At 48.3% G+C, this 15000-nt stretch overlaps 1 protein-coding gene across 1 annotated transcript in view; it reads right to left on the reverse strand.

The window, feature by feature from the left end:
* fcho2 (FCH and mu domain containing endocytic adaptor 2) overlaps positions 1 to 15000 on the reverse strand; it is a 66117-nt gene that overhangs the window by 19703 nt on the left and 31414 nt on the right. The window contains exons 7-11 of the mRNA XM_080528971.1: positions 14474 to 14572; positions 7663 to 7759; positions 1124 to 1168; positions 948 to 1017; positions 431 to 455 (exon numbers count right to left, since the gene is read on the reverse strand). Coding sequence (XP_080385097.1) covers positions 431 to 455; positions 948 to 1017; positions 1124 to 1168; positions 7663 to 7759; positions 14474 to 14572 — 336 coding nt within the window. The remainder of the gene's footprint in view (positions 1 to 430; positions 456 to 947; positions 1018 to 1123; positions 1169 to 7662; positions 7760 to 14473; positions 14573 to 15000) is intronic.

Below are 15000 nucleotides of genomic sequence, written 5' to 3' on the forward strand. Positions count from 1 at the left end.
GATAGAGAGAGAGAGAGAGGGATAGAGAGAGAGGATAGTCATAGAGAGAGGGATAGAGAGAGAGAAGGATAGTGGTAGAGAGAGAGAAGGATAGCGAGACAGAAGGATAGAGATAGAGAGAGAGAAGGATAGTCGTAGAGAGAAGGACAGAGAGAGAAGGATAGCGATAGATTACAATGAAAATAATTCTATATAACTATATATGAAGTTCTCCAACGTACCCAATAACTTTGAATACTTATGCTGATAATAACAACAATTACAGTAATATAGTATACTGTATATAGTAATAATGCTGTAGAACTAACTTAATTATTATAATTATTTACAATACTCAAGTATCCCATTATTCAACTTAATATTCAAGTAAAATATTCAAATATGTCTCAATCTGAAGGTGCATAACTGGAGGAACATGGAGGCTACTCACAGCAGCTTCAACTTCTGTCGATTCCCTGAAAAGTCCACAAGAGCATACATTCATACACATTCGTTTTTGATTTGGATTCACTGTATCGTCTGCCGTCCTGCTTCAGGCTACTGGGTTAGTGATACATCGCTTGTAAACAAACTTAAGTTTTAGGACGTGCTCAAAAGCAAGGACTGTGTGATCATCTGATTATGTGTTTTTAGCATGTTGACGTTCTATGAGCATGTTGTGATGTGCTAAACATGCAGTTAGATGTCCACAGCGATGTTCTTTCTTAGCTGCTAGCTAAATACCAACACAATAGTAGCAAACGCATCTGTTTTGATTCAGAGCGATTTTCTTGGGTATTTGGTTTGAGGTGTACCGACATTCAGATAAGAATATCTTCTTCAACTATTTTCAGAATGGCCTTGGAAAATGGCCTTGCCCTACGTGGGGACTTTTTCACCAGACCCTACGTGTGTCCTGACCCAGTCCAATAAAATGTAAAAACAGCCCAGTCGAAGTCTTCACTCACGTGGAGTCTGTGTCCTTGTCTTTCCTACGTCCCGGGATCGCAAATGTTTTTCTCTTTCTGGGTTTGGCTCCTAGTTACACAATCAAGCATTGAATTAGAAACAGCAACAAAATGAATCCAAAAATGACTGTCACTTTGGTATCTGGTCAGTTGGGTGCGAGTGTGTTAAGACTTACCTTCAGTGGCTATGGCTGTGTTACACTCCTCAAATTCAATGGATCCTGATGAGACAGAAAACACACTCCTTTAGCTTTATGTGGCATTAAAGAGGGTGACTGACCCTCTGCAGGGAATGTCGTGCTTGCAATCACACACCAAATACACACACACACACACAAACACAGACACTGTATTTTGTCAGCCACACACACACAGTAGCATTGAGTCAGAAGCACAAGCACACGGTGGCTGAGGTAGACCCCAGAGGGCACACAGGGTCAATGGCAGAGTCAACAGGGTGTCTGGTGGCCCACAGCAAGACGTGACACTCAACCAGGGGAAACACACACAGACACACACACACACACACACACACACACACACACAGACACACACACACACACACACACACACACACACACTTCTCTTGTGGACACAAACCGATCTGGAAAACCAACAGACCAACAAACAGAGTCTAAATCACTGTCATAAAACAAGCAGAAAGTATCCCAAAAAAACTAGGAAGAACAGAGTCTACAGGCTACTCACACATGACCAACAGTCACTGAGCTTCTTCAACAAGAGCCCCACACATACTACACTCAACTGTAGAGACCTGGAACCATCAATAGAACCAGCGCGCTGCCTCAACACATGCCCTCTTCTCTGGCACACACACAATGGCCCATTAAGCCACGCACGCAGGCACGCATGCACGTAGCACGCACGCACGGGTGTCACCTCAAGTTTACTGGACTGACGATGACACGTAATCATAATTAAATGAATAGATTCCATTCGAAAAGAAAAAAAAGACAACAAACAAAAACAACTCCTGTCAGACGCACAAGCCAAGAGATTCTCTGGCACAACGCCAGGGTCAGACTTTTCTCTGCAAAAAAAATAAATCACTCATACATAAATGAATAAGAAAAAACCCAGCGAAAAACAACAAAGTTCACGCTTAATTTACTGTTCATTAATTATACATATTTCCCTCCGAGCTCTTGCACTTGGGATGCTACGCTCCCAGCACATCTCCAGAAACATTAACAAGGAAAGAAACATCACAACATTTCGTAAGGTAGCACACGTTTCGTAACACGCGCGCCCGCGCCCACACACACACACACACACACACACACACACACACACACACACTTTAAAAGCAGGGGCAACACACACACAATTCATGTGAATGTCAATGAACTAAAAAGTGGGATGGGGTGTGTTAACAGAATACAGATCAAACAGATCTGTAAAAGCTACAGTATGATGACGCATCATAACCAGAGAGAATGTGATGAGTCAGGAAAATAGATGTGTCCTAGCAGACGTTGAAGTGAGTGGAAAACCCAATCATCAAACAGTCCATCTATACCAGATCCGATTCATTCACTGTTATGAATTAATTTCATATAAACATTGAATTATTACATCGTAATCCACTCGATAGAGCAATCTCATGGTTCCGTGACTACCCTGAAATTGGCCCAGCCTTCTTGTCAGAAAACAGACAGGTTCCAAGTGCCCCTTTGAGCATTTCCTTTTGTATTTAGCTCGCTAAAAGCTAATGCACGAGCAGGACGACACGCAGCCTTGCGTTAGCTACCAGAGCGCTGAGAGGGAGAGAGGCAGTGTGCGAATTAAATCACGGTGTGCGGGGGAGCCCAGGGATTAAAGCAACAAAAAAAAATATCTCCTGACGGAAAAAAAAAATCTGGCCAAATCGGGGCCGGTGGCTTTCCGTGCGCAAAGCGCGTGTGCGATTTTCCGTTCTACGTTCTAATGCTTTGACTTTTATTTATTTTTTAATATTTCGAAAAATATTAATACATTTCCGCGTTGTCGAAAATCAATGACACATCGCTAGTCAACTAACACGGCTTGTTTTGTGAGCCTGCTAACAATGTAAAGTAGTGTTCTAGTTAACTAGGTAGCAGTCCAATCCATTTCGCTGCTGTATTTTGGCTTGACTAGCGAGTTTGTGTTGTGATTCTCAACAACGTAGTTTCACCCTTTTCCATAGTTTTGAATAATAAATGTGTGGACTGACGATGTAGCGCAGCCTAACTTATTCTAATAATTATTTAACATAGTTTTATTCTGATAATGATTCCCCCCTCCTCCCAGACTTACAAGGTCACACTATTATTGGATTGGTTGTTTGCGTGCCGGGTGAAGTTAGCTAAACATTTAACCTGCTAGCTAGCAAGAGAAACATAATGTCACTCTCCAAAGGTCTAAAGAGGAAAGTTGACGGTGAAAACAGGGCATTTAAAGAGGAATGGACAGTGAACTATGCGTTCATCCTACCTGGTTTCATCAATGCAAAGCCGTTGTGAGAGACTCACATCTTCCGTGCTCACAATGAATGTTCCCTTCCACCTATACATGCGAGTCGTCCTTTTCGTCAATGAATGTGATAAAGACGGACTAAAGGAATCGATTGGTGCATAAAAACCTTGAGAACTGCCGGATTAAAGTGACGTCCATAATAATAATAAATAATAATAATACATTAGACTTATAGCGCTTTTCTAGACACTCAAAGACGTCCATATCACCAGATAGCCAACAAATAGTGACCGATGGGAGATGCCAGTTTTCTCATTAAGTGAGATTTAATAGCCTAATATTATTTTTTCTATTTTTAATGAATGGCTCATTGTAATTATTATCCCTAGTAATGTAGCGTGTTTGCTCTGTCATTAAATGTTTTTCAGGAGCATATAGGCTAAGCGGATTCAGCTTTTTTTTTTTTGCGTCGATTTAGTTGTCAATGTTTTTCATAAAATTAAACTGCATTTGCTTTGTTACTGTTCACATGTGTGGTGCAGTCACATTCACATGGCCTATAAGTAAACTTTAAGTTTGAATTATTTACTGAGCTGGCGTTACTTTTTTCAAACCACACACCGCATGTCGGCTATTTCAGCACCACGCGTTGTCCACCTACTTCTCACTATGAGGGGTTCAGCGTCAGTGCACCCCGCTCTGTTACTGTCGCATAGTTGTAGCCAATAAAGGCCTATATGTAGGCTATAGGCTATTATATATCATTTATATACCTAATACCAACATCAAAATAGATTGTATGCCTCTACAAATCATATTACACCAGGTAAAATCCGTCACAACTTGGAATAAATCCATCGCAATTTGGAATATTTTAGAGCTCCCCCAAAATTTCACAAACCATGTTTCCAGGGGAGCTCATGTCACCACTAGGGGAGCTATAGCTCCCCGAGCTCCCCCTTATTTCGCACCCTGGAGAGAGGGAAAGGCCTCGGGGGGTGATGTCCGTGGCACTAAAATGCCTTGACCTGAAAAAACAAAGCTAATGATATTTTACACATAATTTGCCGCCGTATAAGGCAGCGACGGGAGCAACGCAGCTTCCCCCCCCCCCCCAGAGAACATTGGTCGCGGCCAGAAATGACGTATTGTTTCCGGCGTGCGCAGCAGCAGCCGCAGCCGCAGCAGCACTGGGAGAAGCGCAGGGAAGCGTTGAGTCACGAAAGGTAAGCAGCATCACGCCAAGCGAGGTGGATAAAGTACACCCGGCGACCGATCTACCCTACAATATCACGGCCTCTGTCACGGCCCGCGAGCACACACTGACACGACTGCCTGTTTGTGTGTGCATTTCCTTCCAATCAAAACATAAACGCCATGCTCATCCAAGAACTAGTTCCCACACGCACGAGAGAGAGGGAGAGGGAGGGAGGGAGGGAGGGAGAGGGAGGGGGAGAGAGGGAGGGAGAGGGAGGGGGAGAGAGGAAGGGAGAGAGAGGGAGGGAGGGAGAGAGAGAGAGAGAGAGGGAGGGAGAGAGGGAGAGAGAGAGAGCGGGAGGGAGAGAGGGAGGGAGGGAGAGGGAGGGGGAGAGAGAGAGAGCAATCTATTGAGGCTCCCTATAGCCCTAGGGACATATTAAACCCAGAAAATGTACTTTAACGAGGAACACCAAATTCACCGTTATCTTGGTTTGAACCCTGACCTCTGCTCTGTTTCTGTTCACTCCAACAGTAAACACCAGGGGAACGCTCATCACAAGCTCTGGAGACTGACCACTGTCTGTCAAAAGCATGTCTGTCAAAAAGCGTTTGCCTGAAATAAAACACACAGAACAGGAATCTCCTGCTGACAGCCTGACGATATGTACGCACGCCAACTACAAACCCCCCCCACCCCCCCCACCCCCCCCCAAAAACACCAGACACGCTAATCTTACCTAAATCTGGACAGGCATGAGGTAGGAGCTGTTTTTAAAACATTTCCTAAAACAGACAGACAGACGACTTTGTTTATCAGGAAAAAGAAGAAGATGTTTCTCTTCCTCTCGTCGTTCCTCTGTCGAGGGGAGAAGCATGCCGTCACGCATGAGCGGAGGACGCTTTTTTAAATTGCATATGCTTCACATGGCGCTGGGGACGGGAGAGGGGAGAGGGCAGGGGGGTTGGGGGGGGGGGGGGGGGTTGCGTGTCTGGCCCTCCGCCAGTTGACAGCTCAGCTGGATATCGGTGAACACTCCCAACCCCACCACCAACCCCCCCCCCACCCCACCCCTCAGCCTTGCAGCGTGTCACTCTGGGATTGTTTCCGCAGTAGAAAGTTTATTCAACCTCTCTCTCTCTCTCGCTCTCTCCGAGGCAGTGGAACCGGCCATCCGTTCAAGCTATTTCCATCAGGGGACAGACGGGTTATTCTTCTGACAGGACCGGGGCCGCGGTGCGATCTCTAATGAACAGCTTGATACAGGAGAAGGGAGACTTTTTTTTTTCTTTCTTTTTTTTCTTCCCGAAACAGTTTTTTAAGCCTCAATTAATTCTGCTGTCAAAACAAATGAAGGCTGCCGCTCTTCGGACGCCGCGTCTAGACACGGGGGTCACCGTGTGTGTACACACAAACAGGGCCGCGGCGGGGCCTTTGGTGTCTGCTAAGAATAACTGAGGCGCACCCTCTGGGGTCAGGTGATGCGGCACCGGGCCGCTGGAAAAGGGCCGCAGCTAAACACCGGCGGTGCTTAAACACGACACGGTAGCCCGGTCTTCTGATAGGCTGTGGCACTTCCACCAGGAAGTATCTAGTCAGACCTATCTGTTCAAGACTAAAAGGTTGTATTCGTAACGACAGAACGACAATTGAAGATTGAAGACGACGGAAGACAATTAATGACTGAGGGGGGGGGGGGGGGGGTCAAAACCCCATGCCTTTTAAGGATGAGCCTATCCTAAGATTCCTATTACTTGTGAGAGAGAGAGAGAGAGAGAGAGAGAGAGAGAGAGAGAGAGAGAGAGATAGAGAGAGAGGGTGGGGGTGGGTGGGGTAAGAGTTTAGAGACCTTTAAAACCGTTTCCCCTTGATTACTGTGGCATGGCGAAGTTTACACAACCGTCATTGTTGAGCCGTGACCCCCTGAGGAGAGGCGTTCTGGCTGCTTAGTCTGCAGGCGGAGCAGAGCCGCCCCCGGGTGTCACATGCTGGCTGGAATGCCGGGGCCGGCCCACCTTTACAGGAGATTACATCCAGTGACTCTGATGGGCTTCCCCCACTTCCAATTAACTCTCTCTGGACACCCACCCTCCCGCACCCCCCCCCCCCCCCCCCATTCTGAATGGAGTCACTTGAGGAAAGATATAGGAAGAAATTTGCCCCTTAAAGTACCGCGCTGTCATCTCAATCCTTTACTGTTAGAACAGACCCTAGGACAGATCCTAGGTTAGGACAGATCCTAAGTTAGGACAGACCCTAGGACAGATCCTAGGTTAGGACAGATCCTAGGACAGATCCTAGGTTAGGAGAGACCCTAGGTTAGGACAGATCCTAGGTTAGGACAGACCCTACGACAGATCCTAGGTTAGGAGAGGCCCTAGGTTAGGACAGATCCTAGGTTAGGACAGACCGAGGACAGATCCTAGGTTAGGACAGATCCTAGGACAGATCCTAGGTTAGGAGAGACCCTAGGTTAGGACAGATCCTAGGTTAGGACAGACCCTAGGACAGATCCTAGGTTAGGAGAGACCCTAAGTTAGGACAGATCCTAGGTTAGGACAGATCCTAGGACAGATCCTAGGTTAGGAGAGACCCTAGGTTAGGACAGATCCTAGGACAGATCCTAGGTTAGGACAGATCCTAGGTTAGGACAGACCCTAGGTTAGGACAGACCCTAGGACAGATCCTAGGTTAGGACAGATCCTAGGTTAGGACAGATCCTAGGACAGATCCTAGGTTAGGACAGATCCTAGGACAGATCCTAGGTTAGGACAGATCCTAGGTTAGGACAGACCCCAGGACAGATCCTAGGTTAGGACAGACCCTAGGACAGATCCTAGGTTAGGACAGATCCAAGGTTAGGACAATCTGGGATCCTAGGTCTGATCCCAGACCTGTGCCCAGGTTGAAAGCTCCTACCTCAGGCCACTTTGGTGAGTGCATCACGACATCGCATTTCACGACAATACCATAGGAATCCACAAGTCTATCACCGTCCTTTCGATATAATTCGTCAGGACAAGGGCACGTGGCATTGTGTGGTGCGAGTGTGAGTCTCACCTGGTCTCTCCTTGCCCGTGCCTTTGCTCTCCGCCAGCTTCTGTATCAAGCTCTCCCCCGACGTGTTGTCCATGTTCCTCCCGAACTCAGTGTGGACCTGCAACAGGACAACAGAGCACCGCCCAGGTCAGACGGCCACCGCGACAGGATCTTTTCTCTATGTGACACGGTCTGCAATTTTCAAGTTGCCTACTAGCTACTAGCAGCTGTTTTGCGTGTGTTTTGATTCAGCCGGTATTCTTCCGGTATTTGGTTTGAGGGGGTACACAACATTCAAATAAGCTTATCTTCTTCGGCTATTTTCAGATTTCAATGGATGACACATCCTTTGAACTTGCACTTTCATAATCTGGGGGGGGGGGGGAAAGCTGAAAAATGACCTTGCCCTACTTGAGGACTTTTTCACCAGACCCTGTCACATGTTACAGTGAGACATATGGAAGCTTCCGGAGATAGACGACTGCCAATATGATTGTAAATAAACAGAGTACGGGTTCTGTACAGCTCATGAATCATCTCTCTATAAAACACCTGGAACGTTAGTGCCCAAAATTCTGGAAACAAATTCAAACAAATCCACAGATCCTAGCCGATTGATCCGATTCGACAGTTATAATAATAATAAGCAATGCTTTTATTTAGCACGTCGATAAGATGTTTTGGCACAGCTTTCGTTTTTTAAAATTATACCTGGTCTTCTTTTTGTTTTCAGCTCATGGTAACACATTTGTGAGTCGTACTCCGTTTATATACAATACCATCTGCGGTGGTCTAGCTCCATAGTAGCATAAGTGATGGTTGACTACAGATTCCTTTTCTCTGTCGGACCCATATCCCTGAGGCCCTCGGTTAGAGTGAATACAACAGAACGCTGCTCTGAGCTGGATATGTAGAGCTGCTGTAATGGAGTCCATTGAGGGTTTATTCAATGATAGTACGTTATCACACTGGGGAGGTGCTGGACTTCAGAAATTGGGCCAGTTAGTTTAGCGTGCGTGCGTGTGTGCGTGTGTGCGTGCGTGTGTGTGCGTGTGACAGGGTTAGGGTTAAAGAGAAGCACGCATGTGCAGGTCTCTCTGGAGGCTTAAGTGAGTGGCAGGTCATGTCCTTGGGGAAAGCTTCCCTGGCTCTTTGTGTTGTGACACGCAGGACGGATGACAGACGCCATATGGTGCTGTGTGACTTCTCCTACGTCTAGAGAGGGTCTGCGTCATTCAGCGCCCTGCACATCTCTCTCTCTCTCTCTCTCTCTCTCTCTCTCTCTCTCTCTCTCTCTCTCTCTCCCCTTTAAGAATGAAAGAACATTCTCTAACGCTCCCGTGTCCCTGTGGAGACCGGCTTACATAATACATTTTGGGGTTTTTGTTTTGTTGTGTTTTGGTTGTTGTTGTCGTCATTGACAGCGGTGGTCTCTCTCTGTACGGCCCCTTCGGGTGGTATCACGGGAAGGACGGTGTTGGTTTGTTTGTTTTGGACGTGCCTGTGTGTGTGTTTGTGTGTGTGAGGAAGTGTGTTTGGGGAGGGGGGGATGGCAGACTGACTTTGTGCCATCTCCCTGAACGATTCAGATGTGCGTGATACTGTAAGCACAACAGAGTACCTCCGCTATCACACACACACACACACACACACACACACACACACACACACACACACACACACGTGTGTGCCCCCCCCCCCCTGCCCCCCTGGGCCTCTCTAGTGAGGCGGAGTGCATTAGCCCCCCTGCTCCCTAGTGGGGGGGGGGGGGGGGGGGGTTGCCGTGGCGAGGTAGAATGCTCACTCCAGCACACGCGATCTGTCAGGTGCTGCTGCCGTGAGGTAGCACGCGGTGATGTCATCACCTGCGTGTCTCGCACACACACACACACACACACACACACACACACACAAACACACACACACACACACACACACACACACACACACACACTCTCTCTCTCTCTAAACCATCAGTGATTTTTTCACTCATGCACAAAAAAAAACACACATCCACCTTCAAGGGCACCCCTCTCTCACACACAAATGCACTCTTCCAAACACAAACACAGCACGCACACTAAACACACACACACACACACACGCGCACACACACACACACACACAACTGCCCTCTACACGCTGCACCGATATTAAGGCATATTATTGTAAAACCTAATAACATAACAAGCAAACATACACACAGTAGACAGGGAATCACCACATTTCCTTAATATGACTTTAGGATTAAGTGACTACACAAAAACTATTCACTTATAGTTATAGTATTATTATTACTTAAACAAAAACATTTTTTATATATATATATTCACATTCAATTCAAATGACCTAGTGGACATATCTAACCTCTTCCTTCCCCCAATGGACCTATCGCTAAGCCACGCCACAAAATAGAAATTGTCCAATCATATTGCAGCAAAAGTCACTACAGGCAGAAAACTCAGACAAACAACTCGCTAATATCTGATGGTGAAAAGCTTCGAGATGAAATATTCTTGCCATCTTTAAAAAAACATGTCTATTACTTGTGGTAAATCAGAAATCAGAAACGTGCCAACTCCCGCCATTGTAAGTCATTGAATGTCATTCAGTCACGGTCGGTCAGTCAGTCACTGTCAGTGAAGCGTTGTTTGTTTGTCTGAGTTTTCAAAGAGGGCGTAGGTCCATACCAGCATCAGCAGAGCAGCATCAAGGAGGGTGACACCAATCGTCTGAACAAGCTTATTAGGAAAGCTGGTTCTGTCCTCTGTGTCACTCTGGACACGGTAGAGGAGGTGGCCTAGAGGAGGATGAGGACCAAACTCCTGGCCATCATGGACAATCCCTCCCACCCCCTACAGGACACTGTGGCAGAGCAGAAAAGCTCCTTTAGCAACAGACTACTATAACCACGTTGCACTAAGGAGCGCTATGGGACATCTTTTCTGCCTGTCGCAATAAGACTGTACAATGGACCTATCGCTAAGCCACGCCCCCTTTGAAAACTCGGACAAACAAACAACGCTTCACTGACAGTGACTGACTGACTGACCGTGACTGAATGACATTCAATGATTTACCACAGCAAGTAATAGACATGTTTTTTAAAGAATATTTTAGAAGCTTTTCACCATCAGATATTAGTGAGTTGTTTGTCCGAGTTTTCTGCCTGTAGTGACTTGCTGTGATATGATTGGACAATGTCTATTTTGGGGCGTGGCTTAGCGATAGGTCAATCCCTCCTCCGGCTGGCTCCATCAGAGTCAGGCTGGGGGGGGGGGAGATGTTATATCATACAGGACTGTTCTTACTGTATAATGTTCCATAATGTTTCAGATGTTTATTTCAGTTTGATTAGTGTGCTTGCTGTAGCAAGCAGCACTATATGTTATTGCTCATATATATTTATTTATTCTTATAGCCAAATTTGCACCGTCTACTACTTGGCACTAGGTGAGAGGTGTCATAATGTCTGGCTCGTTTTCCCACGTTGCTATTGCTTTGTGGAAGGTTCCGGATAACGTTTTTTTTCCAAAATTCCTCCTTTTTGTGGAGAAAAATTCCCATTGACAATGAATTGATGGAATGTTCGAAACAGAGTGAAGACAGTTACTATGACAACCCCCAACTGTCAAAACGGCTGTTTAATCCAAGACTATTAGGTGTCCCACAGATCTAGAGCAACATTGGAACAATGTTGCACACACGTGCACGCACGCACGCACACACACACACACACACACACACACACACACACACACACACACACACACCTAATGGGGGGTGGCCCAGAGGCCACTGACCTGCCCCCTACTGGCTGTGAGGGGCAAGCACACTTCACAATTTCCACAGAAATTGTACCTGTCTAGTTTTATGCTATTGTCACTTTATTTGGTTGTTGTTGTTTGTGATGTGTGCTGCTGCGATGCCTTAATTTCCCGTTGGGGATCAGTAAAGTACCTGTCTATCTCTACACCTTTGCTTTTACCTTCAGGAGAAAGAGGAGAAAGGGAATCAAAGTTTATCATTACACAGGGTACCACCAAATGGATTTATGTTCTAGGCAAAGGGGGTCAGAGCCATTGAAGGCGACCCTGGAGCAATTAGGGGTTCAGTGCCTTGCTCAGGGGCACCTCGACACGTGGCCAGCCGGGGATTGGAACCGCTGCGAGCTGCCGACTTTGTGATCATTAGACCCCGGCTCTACCGGCTGCACACTTTACCCTTCCACTCCCCTTCTCCCCAATCATCTGTTGTTACATCCTCGCCCTTCATCTCTCCTTTCACTCACCCCCTCCTCTCCCCCCTCCCTCCCTCCCCCCTCTCTACCTCCTCTCTCCCCCTCCCTCCCTCACCCCCTCCTCTCTCCCCCTCCCTCTCTCCCCCTCTACCTCCCTCCCCCCTCCTCTCTGCCCCTCCCTCCCCCCCTCTACCTCCTCTCCCCCCTCCTCTCTGCCCCTCCCTCCCCCCCTCTACCTCCCTCCCCCTCCCTCCCTCCCTCCCCCCCTCCTCTCTCCCCCTCCCTCCCCCCCTCTACCTCCCTCCCCCTCCCTCCCTCCCCCCCTCCTCTCTCCCCCTCCCTCCCCCCCTCTACCTCCTCTCCCCCCTCTCTCGCTCCCCTCTCTCTCTCCCCCTCTACCTTCTCTCCTCCCTCTCTTTCTCCCCCACCCCCTCTCCCTCCCCCCCCTCTACCTCCTCTCTCCTCCCCTTCCCACCCTCTCCCCCTCCACCTCCTCTCTCCCCCTCCCTCCCCCCCTCTACCTCCTTTCCCCCCTCTCTCTCTCCCCTCTCTCTCTCCCCCTCTACCTTCTCTCCTCCCTCTCTTTCTCCCCCACCCCCTCTCCCCCCCCTCCCTCCCTCCCTCCTGCCGTGGGTCTGTAGTGGCTCCATTCATGCCCAGAGAGATGATAATGGCTGAGACATGGAGACTTGTCACGCCACCGTCGATCACAGCAGCAGGCTGGCCCCGGGTTAACATGGAAGTCTACTTAGACACGCCCGGCGTGCACGCTGTGGCTGCGCGTGAGAGTGTGTGTGTGTGTGTGTGTACGCGGACGGTGCGCTCGTTTAATATGTTGTGTGAGCGTGTGTGGGGGTGTGAGTGTGTGTGTACGTGGACGGTGTGCTTGGTTAATGTGTTGTGTGAGCGTGTGTGGGGGTGTGTGTGTGTGTGTGTGTCTGCGTGTTTGTGTTGCGTGTGTGAGTTTGCGTGTGAGTGGACAGTCGAGTTAAGTGCCTGGTGTGGTTAGTGTGATTTAAGAGTGTGTATTTGTTTTGTCTAAAAGAGCTGGTAATCTAAGTGTGGGCACGCTCGCATCTCTTTGTGTGTGTGTGCGTGTGTGTGTGTGTGTGTATGCGCCTGTCTGGGTGGTGTGTGTGTGCGTGTCTGTGGTCTCACAGATGAAGCAGTATCTTGCACGATTACAGCGGCCGCAGTCTCTCTCGCTGGGATCTCACCTCTCCCCTCCCTCCCTCCCTCCCTCCCTCCCTAGGACTTGGTAAACGGTGCTCACACACACACAGCCTGGTTTGAAAGGGTATTTTATTCATCACGGAATCACGATGACTTGAGCTGCACGTCATTTTCCAGCTGTGGAAGAGCACTCACCCACCTCGAGGCAGAGTTGTAATGACACCCCGCGACATACAGGGGGCAGTGCTTTCTCCTGCTCTGGGTGGGCGCCAGAACACAGCTCAGCAGGGGGGCATTGGATTTTGGCAGGGCGTGGGCGTGGGGGGGGAAAATGATATGACAACATCTATAACTGTGGATAGGCTCTGTGTCTATGTATGCAACTGATCTCCACAAACTTCGGTGCCTAGGAGCTCAGAGGAGATAGATACCCGTTTGATTTTAGAGGGAAGTGTATATTCTTTGATATTCCACTCTAAAAAAGGTATTTAATCCCGGGCGGACAGTAAGATGTGCGCATCGTGACATAATGTTGAGCATAATGGTTGGAGCGACATCGATGCTTGGGGTATTATATAAAAACAGAGGTGCCTGTGGACCTGTGGCGCGTCCTTTCACACCTTCTGTGTTCTCCACAGCTCCCAGGGAAACGTTGGCAATGGAGGTGTCAGCCTCTGGTTTAACCAAGGTCAGGGCCTGGCCGTCACATGATCCTGTGGTGGCGTTGAGCAGTTTGATGACACGTCGGATAACAATAAGGCCACGTCCGAGCAAAATCATCAGGTTGACCCGTCCTCCCCCCCCCGTCCTCCCCTTCCAGCCAGCCCAGCCTCCTGCTCAGAGACACACAGAACCCAAAAAAAACCACTGGAGCTGCGGCGCCCCTTGTGGCGACACCCGGCATGACGTCAGACACAGTGCACTTCGCTGGGGGAAGTGAACGAGTGAACATGGCTCCCTGAGAATCTCCTCGGTAGGAGAGAACACGTTCGTTTAACGAAAGGATATCGTCCTTCGTACCCGATCTGGGAGTTTTTCCTATAGAAAGGTACGGTTAAAAAGGTTTTGATTTCGGTCGACGATCGGCTGTTGTTTTCGTGTCGTCTCTACCGCTCACAGACGGAGGCTGTTAGTTGGCATGACTCCGCTGCACGCTGAAGGTCTTTCAGATCGGGGAGGGGAGATTTGATCATGTTTTAATTGGTCGCTGTAAACGGCTGAATGGAACGTTTCCTGGTTCTCAGTTAAACCATTAGAGAGATCAAAGACGACACTAATTGATCTGACACCCCGACGAGCACGCCGTCAGGGCAACGAGACCAGCGCCCCACCCCCCCCCCCCTCAGGAATGTATGCGTGTGTGTGTGTGTGTGTGTGTGTGTGTGTGTGTGTGTGTGTGTGCGCGTGTTTTTGACTCACCTCTCCTATTTGGACGTGCGTCTCGTCGGCAGACTGCGAGTAGCACCGGATGATCTCCTTCATGTGGACGATGTGGCTCTCCTCGATGTCCTGAAATTTCTGCGACAGGGGAGACAGAGAGGACCCTCGGTCGTTAGGCACTAAATCATCCGTCGCTAGGGTATAATGTTGGCATGAGAGAGAGAGAGAGAGAGAGAGAGAGAGAATACAGACTGAGGGAGGAGAGAGAGATAGAGATAAGATAGAGATAAGATAGAGAGAGTGGATACAGACTGAGGGAGAAGAGAGAGAGAGAGAGAGAGAGCTTCACTTCTTCACGGGGTTAGGGGAACAGACAAATTCCCCAAAACACTGAGCATGTATGAGATACAAGAGAGACATGTGTGATAGGGTACCAAGACATGACAAACGCAAGGAGGGCACAAATAGTCTCTGAAAACACATTCAAACATGCGTTTGACACACACACACACACACACACATACAGACACAGACACAGACACAGACACAGACACAGACACAGACAC

This window comes from Nansenia antarctica (assembly GCF_963989245.1).
Source record: "Nansenia antarctica genome assembly, chromosome: 4".
Classification (NCBI taxonomy): Eukaryota; Metazoa; Chordata; class Actinopteri; order Argentiniformes; family Microstomatidae; genus Nansenia; species Nansenia antarctica.